This window comes from Narcine bancroftii, chromosome 1 (assembly GCF_036971445.1).
Source record: "Narcine bancroftii isolate sNarBan1 chromosome 1, sNarBan1.hap1, whole genome shotgun sequence".
In the NCBI taxonomy this organism is placed as follows: domain Eukaryota; kingdom Metazoa; phylum Chordata; class Chondrichthyes; order Torpediniformes; family Narcinidae; genus Narcine; species Narcine bancroftii.
In genome coordinates, this window is record NC_091469.1 from 278,020,644 (window position 1) to 278,044,776 (window position 24,133).

General features: G+C 38.5%; 1 protein-coding gene across 2 annotated transcripts in view; it reads left to right on the top strand.

Moving 5' to 3' along the window:
• tmem9b (TMEM9 domain family, member B) overlaps positions 1–24,133 on the top strand; it is a 46,265-nt gene that overhangs the window by 4,220 nt on the left and 17,912 nt on the right. For both annotated transcript variants that reach the window (XM_069900442.1, XM_069900433.1), the window contains exons 2-4: positions 16,020–16,111; positions 17,646–17,754; positions 18,883–19,014. In XM_069900442.1, coding sequence (XP_069756543.1) covers positions 16,020–16,111; positions 17,646–17,754; positions 18,883–19,014 — 333 coding nt within the window. The remainder of the gene's footprint in view (positions 1–16,019; positions 16,112–17,645; positions 17,755–18,882; positions 19,015–24,133) is intronic.

Consider the following 24,133-nt stretch of genomic DNA (forward strand, 5'->3'; position numbering starts at 1 on the left):
ACATGTAAACAAACTGTGTAATACAGAGAGAGACAAAAATCAATTTAAAAAAAAATAAGAGTCCCTGATGGAGTTTATTGTTGAGGAATCTGATGGTAGAGGGGTAACAGCTGTTCCTGAACCTGTAACCTTGTGGTTTTGATTCTTAGTTAATTTTATGCTTGTCTCTTTAAGAAAGACTATTGTTTGAAGTGTTACCATAGTGACTATGATGTAATATCCTCACAGATTAAGAGCTTGCATCTCATTCTTCAGCGAACTATGAAAGGAACGTGAGGTCAAGATCATTTTCTTTGAATTCAACTTATTTCTTGTATATCTCTTTAAAGTTGAATATCATATCTTAAAATACAGTATATGCTTTGTTTATTCATCATGAAAATCTTAATGCGAAGTCAAGCAAAATTTGTTATCAAGGAATTAAAGCTACATAAAGCTGCATCGATAAAGTGGTTTATTGAGTTAATAAGATAGTAATTCAGAATATTGTCCCCACCTTTCCTTGAAGATTACGCGTTTTTAAATTGGGAAATACTAGAACCTGGAAAGGTTTGTCTATATTTGGAATTAAAGAAAATTATAATTGCGAACTTTGTTTGGAAGGAAGGCCCGTCTGAAAGAACTCAACTTGTTAAATGCAAAGGGACATTCTCGCTGTAACAATAGAATATTCCAGAAGTCTTTGGGAACATGTCTGTGAATTGCACAGTTTGAAATTGAGCCAAAGTCTTGGAAGACACCTGTGACCTTGAAAAGATAAGATACAGCTCTGGTTTGTAGAAATCTGGCAGGAAGCCCAGAAGAATGTGTTCTTAAAAGTTGTTGTAAACAATCCAAGATAAGGAAAGCTTGTGTGCATATTCACAGAATCAAGACAATTCAGAGAAACTCTTAAAGGGATGTCGCAAGATACAAATTTGTTTACAGTTCCCAGGAACCAGGAGAAGCTAGGTTGCAGTGTGAAGAACTCAAGATGGATGAGAAATAATCTCGTCAGGCTAAAGACCTTGAGCAAACGGCTCCTCTTAAAGAACTGTTTGGTTGTGAGTTGAGCCAGCAAGGCTGACCAACAATGCTTGGCAGGAGATTGGAGCCAGCCACTATAGAAGAAGTGGATTCAACTACTAAGCAAGAAGAGGATACCATTAAGGCACTGCAAGCCTCATTAGCTGGCTTAAAGGTTAGTAGAACTGGAACAGATGAATGTACATTGCAAAGTCCCACTGGTGCTGTACTAATCAAAATGCAGAAGATAGAGATTCAATCAGTGGTATCTGTAAGTTCAGATGTGAATCCTGATGATACTATTTCCAAGGTTATGAGCATAGGAAGATCTTCAAAGTCATCTAGAGCAAGTACAGCTTCACATGCTTCAAGCATATCAGTGGAGATCTTTGACTCGTCGTTGGTTCTTCAGCAACACAAAGAGATGGCTGAGAATGATCAACTCGCATAGTAGAATTTTTGTGAAATACTCTCCTTTTGGGAAGATTCATATATTGAAGAGATTGAATGTCACTAGCTCTTTCTATAGGATTGGTTATTGTCTTTTGAGCACCAGCAGCGACACCAGTGACTCCTTGCTCGAGGAGGCACAAGCAGACTTGGCTACTGTTTGTGCACAACAACAGAGGTCGAAGAGAAGATGTGCTTTAGAGGAGATGGAGACTGAAATCAAGAAACAACAATTGGAGCAAGAAGAGCAACTTAAAAGGTTACAAATGGTTAGTGAAGAACAAAATAGATTATTGAATAGAGGAAAGAAAAGACTAGAGCTTGAGGAACAATGTGCTATGAATATGGCTAAAGTAAAAGCATTAGCTCGGGCTTCTGCAAGATTTATCACTCAGTGAAATACCCAAAGGGCTAGGACCTAACATTCCAACAGATCAGTGCGTATCGCAGCCACAAGAAATGAGCCTCCTTGAGCAAGGAGTCACTGGTGTCGCTGCTGGTACTCAAATGACAATAACCAATCCTATGGAAAGAGCTAGCGACATTCAATCTCTTCAATGTATGAATCTTCCCAAAAGGAGAGTATTTCACAAAAGTTCTACTATGCGAGTTGATCATACTCAGCCATTGATGTCTCTTTTTGTTGCTGAAGAACCAGCGACAAGTCAAAGATCTCCACTAATGCCATCACTTGCGTACCAAGGATCTCCGCTAATGCCATCACTTGCGTACCAAGGATCTCCGCTAATGCCATCACTTGCGTACCAAGGATCTCCGCTAATGCCATCACTTGCGTACCAAGGATCTCCGCTAATGCCATCACTTGCGTACCAAGGTCCTACATCTATGGCACCAATTCAAGATCAATTTGCTCCATTCACATCAAGACAACCAGCTGCAAGCCATGGTGGACAAGACAATATAACATAATTCATGGCAAAACAAAATTAAATTTGTTATGTTCCCACAGCAACAAGGTTCATGTATTTTTAATGGAGATCCATTACAATATATGACATTCATGAACTCCTTTGAACATCACATTGAAAGTAATAATAAAAACACTAAAGATCGACTGTATAACCTGGAACAGTACGCTGGAGGACAGGTGAAGGAGTTAGTCAAAAGTTGCCAATATATGAATCTAGAACAAGGTTTTAAAAGGGCAAGAGAATTATTGTGCCATCATTATGGCGATGAACATAAAATCGCAAGGGCCCACATAGACAAGACTCTTGGTTATCAATAAAATCAGAGGACATTTAAAGCATATGCACTCTTTCTGAGAGGATGCAGAAACACAATGGGAAGTAGTGTACATTTACAAGAGCTAAATTTGCTTGCTAATTTGTCGATTATTGTAAATAAATTACATTATAAACTGAGGGAATTGTGGAGAACCAAAGCTTCAGAGCTTAAAATGATTCCTGGACACCACTTTTGAGGATGTTGTTCAATTCTTGGAATGGCATGTATATGTTTACACCATACCAGCATTTGAAAATAATAGTTCATATTTCCAAAAGATGTTTAAAAAAAAAAAAAAAAAAAAATCTAAATCATTGGCTCAACAGAAACCAAAGGGAAGTATCTGTGTTACTGCTGTGTCAGATGCAAGCACAAAAAAGAACAAGGAAACAAAGGAAAAGGACTATTCAGGAAAGCTGTTTGTATTGCAAAGATGAGCATGCTTTAGAAAGATGTTCATGATTGGAGAAAAAGTTGTATGATGAGAAATTAACCTTTTTAAAGAAGAATGGAATATGTTTTGGTTGCTTGTGTAAAGGTCACATCGCCAAAACTTGTAATAAGCGACTCATTTGTCATATATGCAGTTTAAAACATCCCAAGCTACTCCATACTCAACAAAGTAAAGTTGAGAAGAATGTCAAACAATCTGAATCTAAGACTAAAGACACAGTCAAAGAGGATGCTTCATCTTTGGTTCAGACAAACAGTCTTACTGGGGCCAGTGACAAAGCTCTCTCAATAATTCCTATACAGGTTAAAGCTAAAACAGGGAGCTTCATACTGAAGACCTACGTATTTCTTGATCCAGGAAGTACCACCTCAGTTTGTACTGTTGAAGTAATGAATAAACTTAATCTTCATGGTAAAAGATCACAGATCTTGTTGAAGACATGATGAAAAGAACATTGAAACTAATATATTTTCAGTTTTACAGATTACTGGATTAAATAGCAATGAATTTTGTGATCGTCCAAGTGTATATACTCAGAAGACTATGCTTGTGAATAAGGAGAATATTTCCTATCAGGATGATATCAAATGGTGGGATCATCTAAAAGACCTAAGATTTATCCCAAAATCTAGATGTTAATTGGATTAGATGTACCAAAAGCTCTCGAACCTCTAGAAGTAATAAGGTGTCAAAATGATGGACCTTATACCATGAGAATGTTGCTTGGATGGACAATTAACAGATCATTAGGAGGAAAAGTGAATAATGATCAGGAGTAAATGTCAACCGAATTTCAGTTGTCAAACTTAATGATCTGTGGAAACAACAATTTAAAATTGATTTCTCTGAATGCCTCACAGATATTCAAGAACCTTCAAAGGAGGATAAGCAGTCTCTGGATTTGGTTTCAAATTCTGTTAAATATGTTGATGGTCATTACTGAATAGCATTACCTTTTGAAGAAAAATAAATTTGTATGCCAGATAATAAAATAATTGCAGAACAGCATATGCTGAATTTGAAGAGAAAATTCAAGAGAAATTCTTCCTTTCATTTGGAATATACCAATGTCATGATGGACATGACAACCAAAGGTTATGTGGAAAAGGTATCAGAAGACATCTTGGAACGTAAAGATGGTAGAAATTTATATTTACCTCATCATGGAGTTATACATTCACAAAAAGAGGAACTATGCATAGTATTTGATTGTGGAGCATCATTTCAAGGAGTTTTATTGAATTCTTAACTTTTCAAAGGTCCAGACTTAACCAGTACTTTAATAGGTGTTCTGATAAGATTTTGAAAAGAGCCTATTGTTATTGAAGCGATGTTTCATCAATTGAAAGTACCATCAGGAGATTGTGATTTTTCTACAATTGTTATGGTCTAATGGTGATTACAGTAAAGATATGATTGAATACAGAATGGCAGTTCATTTATTTGGAGCAACTTCATCACCGAGTTGTGCAAATTTTGCTCTCAGGAAATGTGCTGAAGATAATAAAGAGCAATTTAGTTCTTGAGCTATAAGTATCATCAGAAATAATTTCTATGTTGATGATTGTCTTACTTCAGTGGCTTCAGAAAAAGAAGCAAAGATCTTTATCATGAGTTGAGATCTGTAATAAAGGAGATTTCTTCCTTACAAAATGCATACAATGGTGTGTTCAATCTGATGTTTTCAAATTCAAAATTTCTTTGAAAGAACGGCCTTTAACAAGAATCAGTATTCTTTCGATCATAAGCTCGATATACAATCCTTTGGGAACATAGGCATCAGTAGTATTAATAGCCAAGAAAATTCTGCAAGAATTGTGCAGAAGAAAATTTGGATGGGATGAAGCTTTACCAGATTCTATTGCCCAAGATTGAATGAATTGGATTGAGAGTCCTAAAATGTTAGAAAATTTTGAAATCAATATATGTTTTAAACCAACAGACTTTGGAATTGCCACATTTGCTCAGTTACAACTCTTTGCTGACGCAAGCGAAGGTAGTTTTGCTACTGTCAGTTACTACGAAATAACCAAGAGTGAGTACATTGTGGATTTATAATGGAAAAACCAGAGTGGCTCCATTAAAGCCAGTCACCATACCTTGAATGGAATTGACTGCTGCTACTATGATGAGTAAAATGGCCACTGTTAAGAAGAGAATTACAGATGGAGTTTGCTGACTCTATTTTGGACTAAGTACATCAATACTTAAATTCTTTTTTTTTTTGGCTTGGCTTCGCGGATGAAGATTTATGGAGGGGTAAATGTCCACGTCAGCTGCAGGCTCGTTTGTGGCTGACAAGTCCGATGCGGGACAGGCAGACACGGTTGCAGGGGAAAATTGGTTGGTTGGGGTTGGGTGTTGGGTTTTTCCTCCTTTGTCTTTTGTCAGTGAGGTGGGCTCTGCGGTCTTCTTCAAAGGAGGTTGCTGCCCGCCGAACTGTGAGGCGCCAAGATGCACGGTTTGAGGCGAGATCAGCTCACTGGCGGTGGTCAATGTGGCAGGCACCAAGAGATTTCTTTAGGCAGTCCTTGCACCTCTTCTTTGGTGCACCTCTGTCACGGTGGCCAGTGGAGAGCTCGCCATATAACACGATCTTGGGAAGGCGATGGTCCTCCATTCTGGAGACGTGACCTACTCAGCGCAGTTGGATCTTCAGCAGGGTGGATTCAATGCTGTCGGCCTCTGCCATCTTGAGTACTTCGATGTTGGGGATGAAGTCGCTCCAATGAATGTTGAGGATGGAGCGGACACAACGCTGGTGGAAGCGTTCTAGGAGCCGTAGGTGATGCCAGTAGAGGACCCATGATTCGGAGCCGAACAGGAGTGTGGGTATGACAACAGCTCTGTATACGTTAATCTTTGTGAGGTTTTTCAGTTGGTTGTTTTTCCAGACTCTTTTGTGTAGTCTTCCAAAGGCGCTATTTGCCTTGGCAAGTCTGTTGTCTATCTCGTTGTCGATCCTTGCATCCGATGAAATGGTGCAGCTGAGATAGGTAAACTGGTTTTTCCTTTTTGAGTTTTGTGTGCCCGATGGAGATGTGGGGGGGCTGGTAGTCATGGTGGGGTGCTGGCTGATGGAGGACCTCAGTTTTTTTCAGGCTGACTTCCAGGCCAAACATTTTGGCAGTTTCCGCAAAACAGGACGTCAAGCGCTGAAGAGCTGGCTCTGAATGGGCAACTAAAGCGGCATCGTCTGCAAAGAGTAGTTCACGGACAAGTTGCTCTTGTGTCTTGGTGTGAGCTTTTAGGCGCCTCGGATTGCAGGCAGAGGCCCCGGTCTGGGCAGAAAGAAGGAGGCGGCGGCCCCGGTCCGGGCACAGGGAAAGCAGCGGTGGCCCCGGCCCCGTTCTGGGCAGTATGGTCCGACCTAGGAGGAGAGGCAGGCCCCTCCAACCAGGGTAAGAAACCTGCATAGGAGAAGGCCACTCCGATATAAAACCTACGACCCAAGGACCTCGCTGCCACGTCCCAGCTTGCTTGGCCACGGCACATGAACCATGGGTGTAAAGGGTGGGGCCAGTACTGCGCACACTGCACTCCACCTAAAAACTCCTTTGCGCAGGCCCGAGGACATGTCCACGTTCTCACCCTCCACGTCCTCCCCCTCAAAAGATGCTTACAAACTCAAGCTAGCATGCTGGAACATCAGAACCATGCTAGACAAGGCTGACAGCCACCGACCTGAACGTCGGTCTGCCCTCATTGCACATGAACTCCTCAATACTTAAATACATTAATAACAAAACCATGAGTTTTCTTAACTTTGTGACTAACGGAATTAACGAGATCAAGAAAATTTCATATGCTAATCATTGGAGATGTTAAAACAGTGGATAATCCCATGAGGATTATCAGCATGATGAGGATTATCAGCATGATGAGGATTATCAGCATGATGAGGATTATCAGCATGATGAGGATTATCAGCATGATGAGGATTATCAGCATGATGAGGATTATCAGCATGATGAGGATTATCAGCATGATGAGGATTATCAGCATGATGAGGATTATCAGCATGATGAGGATTATCAGCATGATGAGGATTATCAGCATGATGAGGATTATCAGCATGATGAGGATTATCAGCATGATGAGGATTATCAGCATGATGAGGATTATCAGCATGATGAGGATTATCAGCATGATGAGGATTATCAGCATGATGAGGATTATCAGCATGATGAGGATTATCAGCATGATGAGGATTATCAGCATGATGAGGATTATCAGCATGATGAGGATTATCAGCATGATGAGGATTATCAGCATGATGAGGATTATCAGCATGATGAGGATTATCAGCATGATGAGGATTATCAGCATGATGAGGATTATCAGCATGATGAGGATTATCAGCATGATGAGGATTATCAGCATGATGAGGATTATCAGCATGATGAGGATTATCAGCATGATGAGGATTATCAGCATGATGAGGATTATCAGCATGATGAGGATTATCAGCATGATGAGGATTATCAGCATGATGAGGATTATCAGCATGATGAGGATTATCAGCATGATGAGGATTATCAGCATGATGAGGATTATCAGCATGATGAGGATTATCAGCATGATGAGGATTATCAGCATGATGAGGATTATCAGCATGATGAGGATTATCAGCATGATGAGGATTATCAGCATGATGAGGATTATCAGCATGATGAGGATTATCAGCATGATGAGGATTATCAGCATGATGAGGATTATCAGCATGATGAGGATTATCAGCATGATGAGGATTATCAGCATGATGAGGATTATCAGCATGATGAGGATTATCAGCATGATGAGGATTATCAGCATGATGAGGATTATCAGCATGATGAGGATTATCAGCATGATGAGGATTATCAGCATGATGAGGATTATCAGCATGATGAGGATTATCAGCATGATGAGGATTATCAGCATGATGAGGATTATCAGCATGATGAGGATTATCAGCATGATGAGGATTATCAGCATGATGAGGATTATCAGCATGATGAGGATTATCAGCATGATGAGGATTATCAGCATGATGAGGATTATCAGCATGATGAGGATTATCAGCATGATGAGGATTATCAGCATGATGAGGATTATCAGCATGATGAGGATTATCAGCATGATGAGGATTATCAGCATGATGAGGATTATCAGCATGATGAGGATTATCAGCATGATGAGGATTATCAGCATGATGAGGATTATCAGCATGATGAGGATTATCAGCATGATGAGGATTATCAGCATGATGAGGATTATCAGCATGATGAGGATTATCAGCATGATGAGGATTATCAGCATGATGAGGATTATCAGCATGATGAGGATTATCAGCATGATGAGGATTATCAGCATGATGAGGATTATCAGCATGATGAGGATTATCAGCATGATGAGGATTATCAGCATGATGAGGATTATCAGCATGATGAGGATTATCAGCATGATGAGGATTATCAGCATGATGAGGATTATCAGCATGATGAGGATTATCAGCATGATGAGGATTATCAGCATGATGAGGATTATCAGCATGATGAGGATTATCAGCATGATGAGGATTATCAGCATGATGAGGATTATCAGCATGATGAGGATTATCAGCATGATGAGGATTATCAGCATGATGAGGATTATCAGCATGATGAGGATTATCAGCATGATGAGGATTATCAGCATGATGAGGATTATCAGCATGATGAGGATTATCAGCATGATGAGGATTATCAGCATGATGAGGATTATCAGCATGATGAGGATTATCAGCATGATGAGGATTATCAGCATGATGAGGATTATCAGCATGATGAGGATTATCAGCATGATGAGGATTATCAGCATGATGAGGATTATCAGCATGATGAGGATTATCAGCTTGATGAGGATTATCAGCTTGATGAGGATTATCAGCTTGATGAGGATTATCAGCTTGATGAGGATTATCAGCTTGATGAGGATTATCAGCTTGATGAGGATTATCAGCTTGATGAGGATTATCAGCATGATGAGGATTATCAGCATGATGAGGATTATCAGCATGATGAGGATTATCAGCATGATGAGGATTATCAGCATGATGAGGATTATCAGCATGATGAGGATTATCAGCATGATGAGGATTATCAGCATGATGAGGATTATCAGCATGATGAGGATTATCAGCATGATGAGGATTATCAGCATGATGAGGATTATCAGCTTGATGAGGATTATCAGCTTGATGAGGATTATCAGCTTGATGAGGATTATCATCTTGATGAGGATTATCAGCTTGATGAGGATTATCAGCTTGATGAGGATTATCAGCTTGATGAGGATTATCAGCTTGATGAGGATTATCAGCTTGATGAGGATTATCAGCTTGATGAGGATTATCAGCTTGATGAGGATTATCAGCTTGATGAGGATTATCAGCTTGATGAGGATTATCAGCTTGATGAGGATTATCAGCTTGATGAGGATTATCAGCTTGATGAGGATTATCAGCTTGATGAGGATTATCAGCTTGATGAGGATTATCAGCTTGATGAGGATTATCAGCTTGATGAGGATTATCAGCTTGATGAGGATTATCAGCTTGATGAGGATTATCAGCTTGATGAGGATTATCAGCTTGATGAGGATTATCAGCTTGATGAGGATTATCAGCTTGATGAGGATTATCAGCTTGATGAGGATTATCAGCTTGATGAGGATTATCAGCTTGATGAGGATTATCAGCTTGATGAGGATTATCAGCTTGATGAGGATTATCAGCTTGATGAGGATTATCAGCTTGATGAGGATTATCAGCTTGATGAGGATTATCAGCTTGATGAGGATTATCAGCTTGATGAGGATTATCAGCTTGATGAGGATTATCAGCTTGATGAGGATTATCAGCTTGATGAGGATTATCAGCTTGATGAGGATTATCAGCTTGATGAGGATTATCAGCTTGATGAGGATTATCAGCTTGATGAGGATTATCAGCTTGATGAGGATTATCAGCTTGATGAGGATTATCAGCTTGATGAGGATTATCAGCTTGATGAGGATTATCAGCTTGATGAGGATTATCAGCTTGATGAGGATTATCAGCTTGATGAGGATTATCAGCTTGATGAGGATTATCAGCTTGATGAGGATTATCAGCTTGATGAGGATTATCAGCTTGATGAGGATTATCAGCTTGATGAGGATTATCAGCTTGATGAGGATTATCAGCTTGATGAGGATTATCAGCTTGATGAGGATTATCAGCTTGATGAGGATTATCAGCTTGATGAGGATTATCAGCTTGATGAGGATTATCAGCTTGATGAGGATTATCAGCTTGATGAGGATTATCAGCTTGATGAGGATTATCAGCTTGATGAGGATTATCAGCTTGATGAGGATTATCAGCTTGATGAGGATTATCAGCTTGATGAGGATTATCAGCTTGATGAGGATTATCAGCTTGATGAGGATTATCAGCTTGATGAGGATTATCAGCTTGATGAGGATTATCAGCTTGATGAGGATTATCAGCTTGATGAGGATTATCAGCTTGATGAGGATTATCAGCTTGATGAGGATTATCAGCTTGATGAGGATTATCAGCTTGATGAGGATTATCAGCTTGATGAGGATTATCAGCTTGATGAGGATTATCAGCTTGATGAGGATTATCAGCTTGATGAGGATTATCAGCTTGATGAGGATTATCAGCTTGATGAGGATTATCAGCTTGATGAGGATTATCAGCTTGATGAGGATTATCAGCTTGATGAGGATTATCAGCTTGATGAGGATTATCAGCTTGATGAGGATTATCAGCTTGATGAGGATTATCAGCTTGATGAGGATTATCAGCTTGATGAGGATTATCAGCTTGATGAGGATTATCAGCTTGATGAGGATTATCAGCTTGATGAGGATTATCAGCTTGATGAGGATTATCAGCTTGATGAGGATTATCAGCTTGATGAGGATTATCAGCTTGATGAGGATTATCAGCTTGATGAGGATTATCAGCTTGATGAGGATTATCAGCTTCATGAGGATTATCAGCTTCATGAGGATTATCAGCTTGATGAGGATTATCAGCTTCATGAGGATTATCAGCTTCATGAGGATTATCAGCTTCATGAGGATTATCAGCTTCATGAGGATTATCAGCTTCATGAGGATTATCAGCTTCATGAGGATTATCAGCTTCATGAGGATTATCAGCTTCATGAGGATTATCAGCTTCATGAGGATTATCAGCTTCATGAGGATTATCAGCTTCATGAGGATTATCAGCTTCATGAGGATCAAAAGTTCAATTGTTTCTGAAAAGAGCCAACACTTGGATGTCCGGTTCTCAATTCCTTTTGCAATCTCAAGAAAAATGGCCTCAAAATCCAGAAGAGTTAAGAATTTTCAATGGAGGATCCTGAAATCCAAAACACTAATGTGAATACAATTCAAATATCGAATGAAAATGATTCAATCACTCAATTAATTTGCTATCATTCTTCATGGTTTCATTTATGAAAGGTAGTGGTGTGGATTCTTAGATTTAAAAACTATGCTTTTAAATCGTATCAAGAAAGAGAATCTAAAGTCTTGAAAGAGCCGTTACCTAACAGTTGATGAGTTGGTGAATGTTGAATTGGAGATTATTTGTTTTTGTCAAAAAATGGCTTTTGATAATGAGATATCAAAATTAAAGAAGAATCTGAATGTTACAATGGCAAGTAGTCTTTACAAGCTAAATCCTATTCTTGTAAATGATGTATTGAGAGTAGGAGGAAGAGGAAAAAGCAATAATGCCAGAAGTGAAACATCCAAATATATTTGCTAAGAAATTTCATATTTCTGTTCAACATGTACATGAAAAATCAGGTCATGGTGGTTGTATTCATGTGTTAACAGAATTACGCCAGCAATATTGGATACTTGGTGCTTCAACATTTTTTTAAACTTTATTTATTCGTTCAAAATACAGATAATAAGTAACATATATAACAATAAACAAAGCATGAATGGTATATTTTATTTATATATATATATTAAAAAAAAGGAAAGACCCCCCCCCCCCTTTCAGCCAACTCTCCTAAGGAGAGCCATAAAGAAAAGAGAAAAAAAATAAAAAAAAGTAAAGCATACATATTAAAATCTAGTCAATATAAATCAAAATGTAAATATTCTGAATATAACAACCACCTATTAATTTAAAAAAACTATAGTTATCCGTGAAACATATGTAATTTTTTCCATTATTAAACAATATTTCATCTCATTATGCCAAAAGTTTCAAATTTAATCATTTCAGGTAAAATCATATCTCCATCAAACAGATGTTTTACCAAAGATCGAACTTGATAAAAATATGCTTACGCTTACCCTGCACATTAAAAGTAGCAAACTTCAACTTTGACATATCCACTAATATTACTAAAAACTAATAATATCAATATATAAAGACTCAGATCAACGAAAATAGGCCCTCCAATAGGAGAAAAAGAAACCACAAATTAAAGTCTAAATAAAATGAAAATTAAAAAAAAAGATAAAAAGAAACCCCCCCCCACCAAAAAAAAACTACCAAAAGGTAGTAATCCCTGAACAAAAGTTGGGTGTGGATCACCCACCAGTGGCTGATGACTAGTAGAACATAGAGCAAATTTCTCCCTCCCCAGCCAAACAAAGAATAACAACAAGATATCATAATAACATAAAAAGAAAGTAAAAATAAAAAAGTTCTTCTATTCATCCAAGAGATTCTAGTCTCGGCGACCCCATTTCAAGGAAATGGACTCTTTCCATTCCCATTTCTGCCGTTTCTTCCATTTCCAGAACAACCAGATTTTTCTTTAGGAGACAATGGTGGACTAAGTCTTTGTCCTCTTACATCTGGCAACGAGTCAGCAAAACTCATTGCTTCACACTCATTCTCAAAAAACCGAGATTGAAAGTCTCCACAAAACACCTTCAACACTGCCGGATAGTGAAAAGTAGACTTATAACCTTTACGCCACAAACCTTCTTTAACTGGATTAAATCGACGCCGACGCTGAATAACCTCTTGACTCAAATAAGGATAGAAAAAAACTCTACTATTCTGAATCATTAACGGGGCTTGTCGTTGTCTCGCGTTTTGCACTGCTAAACGAAGTATCGTTTTTATGTCCAAATAATTCAAACATCGAATTATCACAAGTCTCGGTGTTTGATCAGGCAGAGGTCTTCTTCTTAAGGCTCTATGAGCACTTTCCAATACCAGACCTCCAGAGAAAAATTCCTGCCCCAGTATTTGTGGAATCCATTCAGTAAAAAAACGAAGAGGGTATTGTTCTTCCATACCTTCTGGCAAACCAACAATCTTCACGTTATTCCTTCTACTTTGATTCTCCAAATAATCTACTTTCCTCTCTAACTTCCTCTCACGTTCTCGCAATTCTTTAACGGATTTTTCTACCTCCAACACTTTTTCTGTATTAGAAGCCACTTTTTGTTGACATTTCAAAAAAGCAGCCTGAAATTTTTAAAAATCTTCACAAGTATTTTAACTGTATCCAGTTCCAAACTGAGCCTCTGAGACATTTCATTCAGCATAGGCTGAATGATAAGGCTTAGCTGTTTACATTGTAATTCAGAAAAGCTTAGCCCTGCTTTCTCTTGCGTAGTGGCAGAACCAGGTAACTGCAGCTCCTGCTGCATCTCAACAACAGGTAGTTTAACAGTTTTACTGCGGGTGTGGACTCCCAGCGACGGCACCCCGACTTCCTCAGGGGGCCGACGCTGTTCTCCCCCTGCAACCTGTTGCTTCAAAAACTCACAAAAAAGACCAAAATATTCAAATTGGAGTATATCCTGGGGTATTTCAAGCAATGGAGTCGTCTTCTTGCGTGCCCCCTCCGTTAAAGTCGGCAGGCTGCCAGGATCTGGATCCACATAGGGGGCACACGCACCTTCCTTCTGAGAATGGGTAATTCCAGCGATGTCCTTCTCCTGGTGAGTAGTAGTCATTTTTTCAGCTCCCACAGGTAATTTCTGTGGTTTAGGCTTGAAAGAAAGCAAACCTGAAGTTGTAGCAGATTGTTTAGGCCCTAAATCTTCAACACTCTGAAAATTTAGTTTCTTCTGTACTTGAGGTTTAATCTTTTTACCATTAATTAGCCATAACAATTCCTTGATACTTTAAACTAAGTTTTAAAAAATTTAAACCTGAAAACAAAAAGTTAAAAACGGGTTCTTAAAAGTCTGGCCAGAGAGGTCGAGATTACACGTCTAGACTCTACACCATCTTGCCACGCCCCCCCTTGGTGCTTCAACATTGATCAAAAGAATTATATTAAAATGTGTTAGTTATTGACATGCAAATGCTAAACCTGGACAACAACAAATGGCGAATTTTCCACAAAACAGAGTTTCACTAAATGAAACCCATTTACTTTGTATCTGTAATAATAACTATTGTATATTAGCCATTATGTCTATTATAATAATTAGGGGCCAGAATATTAAGGTTAAAACCTTGTGTTTTTGATTCTTAGTCAATTTTGTGCTTGTCTCTTTAAAAAAGACTATTGTTTGTAGTGTTGCCATAGTGACTATGACGTAAAATGTCGTAATGTCCACGCAGTCTGAGCTTTCATCTCATCAATGAAGGGAACATGAGCTTGATCATTTTCTTTGAATTTTTCTTATTTCTTCTTGTATATCTCTTTATATACAGTATATGCTTTATTCATCATTATGAAAATCTTAATGCGAAGACATCCATTTTATCAATGAATTAAAACTACATAAAGCTGCATCTACAAAGTTTGGTTTGTTGGATTAATAAGATAATAATTCAGAATATTGTCCCCAAGTTTCCTTGAAGATGACACATTTTGAAATTAGGAAATAATAGAACCTGGAGAGTGTCATCTATAGCACCTACACCTCTTTCATGATGGTAATGTGAGAACAGCGTGCGCTGGGTGATATGGATCCTTGATGATCGCTGCTGCTCTTCAATGGCAGCTTTCCTTGTAAATGTTCTGATGGTGGGAGAGTTTTGCTTGTGATGTCCTGGGTTGTGTCCTCTACCTTTTGCTGGGCTTTACACTCGAAGATATTGGTGTCTCCCAATACCAGACTGTGATGCAGCACATTTTCCACCACACACTTGTAGAAATTTGCCTGAGTTTCCAATGTCATATCAAACCTCCGCAAACTCATGAGGAAGTAGAGGCACTGACATGCTTTCTTGACTATGCCATTAGTGTGTTGGGTCAGAGGAAAGATCCTCTGATAACAAATCTGCATATATCCCACCTGGCCATCTTTGTTTCATTAATTCACCTAATGAGTTACATTTAGGTGCAGAACCAGTGTGCGTGGCATGGTGCAAAACAACTTCAACTGACAAATTCATTTTTGCCTGGTCCTGGAGCAGATCAAGAAATATTTCCCTCACCTTCACTGTTCTTGCAAACCGTAACCCCCATTTCCAACTTAGAGGTCCAGAATGATGGAAATCCCAAACTTGGCTCCTTTCTTTGAAAGATTAATACTTCCCAAATACAGACAAGAGATGGCTCTTTCGAGGACCTCGCTTCACCAAATAATGGCCTCTTGTGCTATAATTCATTAATTCTTCATTGTACAGTAAAACCTCTAGGGATTGGTAGATGCTGGAAATGTATATTTTCCAGTTGCTTGAGACTTGCTCTTGTATTGGAATAGGATTTTTTAAATAGAAATATATTTTTACAGTGGTCTTCACATAGAATATTTCAGAATTCCTAAATCATAGATATGTATTGAGTAGTGGGTGAGATAATGCTCCTATCTTATTTTTAAATCTATACATAAAGTTTTACTGCTTTTTGGGTCTAAATAGTCATTTTTTCTGTTGCAGAATTCTGATGATATCAGGTGCAAGTGTATTTGTCCGCCGTATAAAGATAATGCAGGCCATATTTATAAGAAAAATGTAACACAAAAGGATTGGTAAGTTGAGATCTGCTTCAGGAGAAGCTTTTATTACTTAAAAATATTTCCTACACCTTTTTACACTCTAATGCTAAGTGTTGTCAACTGTACAATTAACCTAATCTATTCCTCTTTTGTAACATAGCAGAAGGACAATTTGGACAATCAGCTCCATGCTGGCTTTCAAAGTAATTCAGTCAATTCCTTCCCCACTCATTTCCATGTAATTTATTCTCACTCAGATGCCTGTTAATGTCCCCTGAATTTCTGCTCACATTCCATCACTTGGGGAAATTAATAGTAACATTTGCTAACCACCCAGCACATCTTTGGGATGTGGGACAAAAGCAGAAATCCTTGCGATCACAAGGAGTATGTGCAATTTCCACGGACAGTACTGGAGGTGAGAATGGAACCTTGGATCTATGGGAAAGCGCTCTATTTGCAGCACCACTGGGATACCTTTTTATATATCTCTTTTCATTACTGCATTTCCCAATTTAACTGTCCCCACAAACAAGTCTTCTCTATTTGTAAGTAGTTTTTTTCTAATTTCATAATAATGTAACACATGAAATGGGCCCAAACATTGTTGGTTAGATACTAGGCACTCCAGTTTCTTTGTACTTGTGGGATTTTTGCAAAGGAAAATGGGGATACCTTACCTTGATACAGAACTTGTTCTTTGCTATTACCATCAGATGGTGCTATTGCATGCAGTTTTATCAACAACATAGTAATTGCCACTTGGTGTATGATCACACCAAAATTTGTAATGTCTCACAGCTGTCTTAGCTAACCAGGTCCTGTAAACCTTCATTTGTGTGTTACCTCTATATTTGATTATTTTTAACTACTGCTTGAATTCCAGTTTTCCACTCTCTTTAAAGAATAGTGAAAGGACCTTTTGGTGAGTGTTTTTTTTTGCTGGGATAGTGTGTGATGTAAATCCATACCAGATAATTGGAGTTTGTGCATAGAGGATGTATTTCTTCATTGAGTGTCCAAACAGCGTTGAGGGATTGTCTGGCCTTCTTTGTTTCCACTTCACTATGGTTTCAGTAAATGTTCTTCCAATTTGATGCAATATGGAGAAGATTTGTAGGCAGTTTTAGCTTTCGTCTGGTATCCATTAGAGATTGAGTTATATGACTGAACTTGTATTTAAAGCAGAGGGGTGTTCACTAGTTGGATAATGAGTAATAAGGTGCATTGATCCTCGCCAAATTTCTATTTAATATGGAATGGTATAAATTTATCAGTTGTAATTTTGGGACTCAGACCAGTAATTATAAATTCATCCCTCTGTTCAGCATTTGCCTGCTATGATTATAAACAAACTTGAAAAGCTTTGAAATATTTTTTAAAATCTATTAATTATTGCAGTTTAATTCAGAATTTTTTTTGAAAGTCCCAATGTTGATGATTCAAAATGTTTTGACATAACTTCTTTTTAATTGCCCCCATGGAACAAATATAAGAGTGGTAAGAATTTTTTGATAACACCTCAGTATATATCAATAGAATTAAAACATTGCTTTTTCTTTTTCAGTGATTGCCTGCATGTTGTTATTCCCATGCCAGTTGCCGGACAAGATGTTGAAGCTTACTGTTTAAGATGTGAATGCAGATATGAAGAAAGAAGCTCCGTTACCATTAAGGTATTTTTGAAATTGAAATGATAAAAATTTTCTTCCCAAGTCAGCATTTTACTTAATCCATTTTGAAAGGCAAATATATAGTGCTAACTTATTGCAAATATTCTTTATTTGTCAATCATTTTTTCTTAAAAAATATTCTACTCTTTAAAAATAAGAGTGATAAAGTTTCCTTTCTCATTTTGCTTAACATTTTTAGGAAGGCAACTCTGTTATTAGCCATTTTCGGGTGAAATCGCCTGGAGAATGCGGCTCTGGAGCAGGCTACAAGTGTATGCGAAGGGACGGTCAGGTGGCAGCACTGAAGGAGGTGTTCTGCCATCTGAAAGGTCTGAAGCAGGGAGAGGGGCCACAGAGCAAACGCCGGCTCCTGAGTCCAGGCAGGGGCAGCAGTCTGACAGCTCACCTCCCCGCTGCCTGAAGCCCCCCGGCCCGGGGCTGGGGCAGCTGGTGTGGGACTGCGGGGCTGGGGCAGCCGTCCCCGAGAATCCTGACTTATCGAAAGCTCTCACCTTTTAAATTTAGCGGGATTTTGTGTGAGTGTGTAAGCCCCGTAATCCCCTGTTGGGGAACTGTCAAGCAGCAGGAAGGGTGGCTGTCAGCAGGTCGCCAGCTGACGGTCAACAACCTGCCCGCTGCTAGGCACCTGAAAGCTGCTAGCAGCTTTGCCTGAGCTGCTTTCAGGTGCAATGGGGGATTCTTGGAGTAGGATATTATACCTACAAGAGAAGGGTTAGGTAGGTAAACCTCCTGGCTGTGTTCTCCACTTTCAGGTTAAATGGAAGCAGACTTGATGTATCTAAAAGTTTAGTAATTCTTCTGTGTTGATTTTAATTGTAACATGTATCTACTTGAAAAATTCACTTTATTCCCCCAATACTTTTGAACTTATTTGGTGGTTGCGTTCATTTTGCTGGATCCCCATATAGTTCATGTAACTTTTATTGAGGAGGTCCTTCAATTTTTCACAAAATACTCATTATCATCACTCCCATATCTCACAGTTTCATTTTCCAAGTCACTCAGTTCACATCAGTTGGTTCCAGGTTTATTTCCCAATATTCAAGAGCTGTTATTCTCATATCAATGGCAGAAATATCTACTTTGTAATTTAATCTAACTTCTCTGCAGGTAACAATCGTTATTTATTTGTCTATCCTGGGTTTGCTGCTGCTTTATATGATTTACCTGACACTGGTGGAGCCCTTACTGAAGAAACGGTTGTTCCATTCAAGGCCATTGCAGAATGAGGAAGACTTTGGGGTGAGTTCAAATGCAAGTTAAAATGTTCACATTGGTAATGAGAATGGTAAAGACAGCATTTGTTATTGGAGGAGAAATAAATTTGTATGGCACATTAGATATTTGAAATTATGCAATTTGTGTCATTTTAACGGTAAAAGCATAATTGGGGAGAAAATAGAACCCTGTAAAGATCATTGTCTATGTGTTGAATATTTCTCAACTGCATTTACTGTGGAGAAAGTCATGGAAGCTAGAAAATTCAGGGAAGCGAACAGTGGTGTGTCTTGAAGCAGATATACTTTACAAAAGAGGTGCTGAAGGTTTTACACTGTATAAAGGTGGATAAATCCTGGAGCCTGACCAAATGTATCCTTGGTCATTGTGGGAAGCTTGGGAAGAAACTGCTGAATGATTGAAATATTGGATGAAATGTTGAAAGAGAAAAAAAAATGCAGGTGTATGGGGAAAGATGAGGAGTGGTACAATTAAATTTAGACATAAATCATGGTAACAGGCTATTTCGGCCCACAAATTTGTGCTCCCCAATTTACACCTAATTAACCTACACCCCCGGTACATTTTGCATGGTGGGAGAAAACCAGAGCTCCTGGGGAAAATCCATGCAGATACTCCTTATAAACAGCATGGTATTCGACATTGGTCCCATTCACTGGTGCTATAAAGGCATTGCGCTAACTGCTACGCCAACCATGCTACCCTTAACTACATTACTCTTTTTTTTTAATTAAAAAAAAAAGCTGGTGCAGGCTCATTGGGGAGATTAATTCCTGAAGAAATTCATGCTGTCTAGATACAATATATCATTACCTAACTGCATAGAATACATGATGGGTACTTCTTTCTTTAGTCCTTGGTGATAAAAATAAAGCTTTGCAAAGTCCCAAATTTTTACATTTTTTTCTGCATGTTAAAAGTTCAGATTCATTCTCAGAGTATGTGCATGATATCATGTACAACCCTGAGATTATTTTTCCTGCACGAACAGCAGAATTACCACTAATTGGGAGTGCGAAAAAACTGTACAAATAAAGACCTGTAAACAGATAATGAATGTACTCCAGAAAGCAATTCAAAAATTCACCTTTTCATGTTAATGTAATGTTGTTGGGAGGCCAACACAATTTTTAATAGCTAGTTTCCATTATAAATGTGGATATGGGAATTTATTAAAGGAGAGATTGATAATTGCACCCAAATTAATTTTTAACCCGATCGCTCCATAGAAAATTGAAATGAAGATGTCTGTGAAGTTGTCTGCAATTTCATCATTTCCAATTCTGTAATGTGGAAATCTCCAAGTTGATAGTTCAATATTTCTTCTTTGGTGATGAAGTTTCCAGCTTTCTCCACCACAATCATGGAAAATCGCTTAATTGAGATTTTTAAAAAAAATTAGATCCACTCTGAGGTGTTATGAATTGAATGGAGATTTACTATAATACTGATTGTATTGTTTGAAGGTTTAAAAATAATTTTGTCCTGAAATTTCAAAATGATCAAAGACCATCTTCAGTCCAACTCGCCCATGCTACCTGAGTTAGTCCAATTTGTTTGTATTTGCCAATATTCCTCTAAACCTTTCCTATCCATCTATTGATCTGAGTGTATTTTAAATTGCAATTGTATCTGCCTCCATCACTTTTTCTGGCATCTCGTTCCATATACCCATCATCCTTTGTATGCGATAATTTTCCCCTCAGGTCACTTTAAAATTTTTCTTCTCACCTTAAATATATGACCCCTATTTTTAGACTCCCTTGCCTGGGAAAAAAGAATGTGACTATTCACCTAATCTATGCCCCTCTTGATTTTGTATACTTGTAAGATCACTCCACAGCCTCCTACACTCCAGGGGAAGGAAGTCCCAGACTATCCAGCCTGTTCCTTTGGTGTCTTGGTTCTATAATACTCCCCAGAGATGTATGCAAGTCCTGCTCTGGTACAACTTGAAAAATCTGCATCAGAATTTATTGTGGTGAACAAGTCATGAAATTCGTTTTTTCTTACAGCGGCATCATAGAGCAAACATTCACATTATAACCATCTTACAACAATTGTGATGTTTTTAAAAAAAAAATAATGTACAAAAAGTAAGACAGTGCCTTTGGTTCATTGATTATTCAGGAATGTGATGGCAACGTGGAAGAAGCACTTGTCCTTGTGCCATTGAGGCCATGTCTTTAGGCACCTGTGCTTTTTTCCCCAATGGTAGTAGAATGAAGAGGGCATGGCCTGGGTGGTGGGGGTCTTTGAGAATAGAAACTGCTTCTTTTAAGACACAACCTCATGTAGATGTTCTCATTGAAGTGAAGTCTTGTGCCTGTAATGTTGCAGGCCAAGTTAACAATCCTCTTTTCCTGAGAGTTGGCACCTGCATACCAGGCAGTGATGCAACCAGCCAGAATGCTCTTCACGGGACACCTGTAGAAAATTACAAGAGTCTTTGGTGACATACAGAATTCCCTGAGGTATCTCACAAAGTCCAGCCACTGGTGAGCCTTATTTGTGATTGCATCAACATGGAGGCTCCAGGAGGAGTCGTGTGATGGAGTAGTGGCTGGTAGGAGAATACCAGTCCTCTCCAGAAAAGAAGGAAAAATGTAAAGAAAAAGCAAAGCCACAGACACACAAACCACAACAAATAAAAAAAAAAAAGGTGTGGAGGAAATGGCACCAAAGAAAGAAAAGCCAAAAACAACGGGAAGAAAAGAAGGAAAGACGTCGGAAGAGAAAGGTGAAGCCCTTACCTGTACGAAGAAGCAGGGACACGTCGTGGAAAGAGGAGCCCATTCCCTGAGGTCAGTGGAAACCCCGAAGGGTTGCGACTCACCAAACGTAGGACTACAAGCATGGCTCACGAGCCAAACCAGTGCGCGACTGCGCACGACAAAGACAACACCGACGGGAGAGGGGACCAGCTGTGGAGTGGAACTGAGAAAGACCTGACAACTGGGCTCCCAGCGGAAAGATATAGAAAATAACAGGAATGGGAGGGAGGAGAATGAAAAAAGGAAATCAGAGACTCAGCAGATGACCAGCCCAGAGGAAGAGGACCAACATCAAGACAACATTAATTAAAAAAAAAACCCAGCAAACTGAGATAAACAGCCCAACAAGAGAGTCAGAAGAGACACAGATACAAGGAAGAGAGGTAGAGGACACAGGTCCTGGAGTGGAACGCCTGCAAAACAGACAGAAAGATGAAGAGATGTTACAAGAACAAGAATGACGACAAACTTCACATAAAGAAGAAAAATAATGTATAAGTAAGAACTAAGAAAGGAAGTAAGGGGGGGAATTAAGAGGGTGAGCTTTGTTATATGTGAAGATAAAAATCTTTTCTGGGGGGGCTGGGTGAGAGAGAATAACAATCACTGTGAAATCAGTTAACGCTTGCAAGCGGGTTCGCAATCCAAATGGAGAGGGGAGATGTGGTTGTCTGGCAAGGGACAAGGGGCAACTCAGAGAGGGGGGGAACATTTGGGGTTAAGGGAATTTTAGATGTGGGAGTAGTGGAAATATTTTATGTTTTATAAGTGTTCAAAAAAAGAAAACAGAAATGGATAAGGGGAAAGGTGGTGATGAGGAAGCGGAAATGAGAGGTAAAGAAACTATGAAATGGCCATGTTGAACTATATGACTATAAATATTAATGGAATACATAACCAAATCAAAAGGAAGAGGCTGTTAAATTTACTGAAGAAAGAAAAAATTGATATAGCATTCGTGCAAGAAACATATCTAACTGAAGTGGAACAAGAAATTAAGGAGAGACTGGGTATGGCATGTAATGGCAGCATCATATAATTCAAAAGCCAGAGGAATAGCTATATTAATCAATAAAAATGTACCAATCAAAATAGAGGAGGAATTAATAGATCCAGCAGGGAGGTCTGTAATGATAAAGTGTCAGATATATTCAGAATTTTGGAATTTGCTCAATGTATATGCAGTAATGAAGAGGATCAAACATTTATGCAAGATATCTTTTTGAAGATTGCAGATACGCAGGGGAATATACTGATAGGAGGGGACTTTAATCTTAATTTGGACTCAAAGATGGATAAAACTGGAAAAAAGACTAGCAGAAAGAACAAAGGAAATGTAACTTTTGGATATCTGGAGGAGACAACACCCAAAGGAGAAGGAATACTCATATTATTCGGGTAGACATAAAACGTACTCAAGGATAGACCTGTTCCTGTTGTCAGCCCACATCCAAGGGAGAGTTAGGAAAATGAAATATAAAGCTAGATTATTATCGGATCACTCACCCCTGTTATTAGCAATAGAGCTGGAGGACATCCCACCGAGAACGTATAGATGGAGATTAAACTCCATGTTACTTAAAAGACAGGATTTTAGAGAATTCATTGAGCGACAAATTAAAATGTACTTTGAAATAAATACGGAATCAGTGAAAGATAAGTTTATACTATGGGATGCAATGAAAGCATTCATCAGAGGGCAGATTATAAGTTATATAACTAAGATGAAGAAGGACTACCATCGGGAAATAGAACAACTGACAAGGGAAGTAGCAAGTACAGAAAAAGAATTAACAATAAGGGAAGATGCAACAAAAAGAAGAGAATTAGTGGACAAAAAAATAAAATACGAAACACTACAAACATATAAGGTGGAGAAGAACATAATGAAGACAAAACAAGTATTATGAGCTAGGAGAAAAAACGCACAAAATACTAGCTTGGCAGCTTAAGACAGAACAAACTAAAAGAACGGTATTGGCATCAAGGAAAAAGGACAAACAAATTACATATAACCCACTGGAGATCAAAGAAAACTTCAAGGAATTCTACGAGCAACTATATCGAACTGAGAACGAAGGGAAAGAAGACAAAATAGATGAGTCTCTAGCTAAAATTGAACTACGGAAATTGCAAGAAGAGGAGCAAAATAAATTAATAAAACCATTTGAAATAGAGGAAATACAGGATATTAAAAAAAAACTACCAAACAATAAAACACAGGGAGAGGATGGACTCCCAATAGAATTCTATAAAACATTTAAAGACTTATTAATTCCTCCTCTCCTGGAAGTAATGAACCAGATTGAAGAAACACAAAACATACCAGATTCATGCAAAACAGCAAT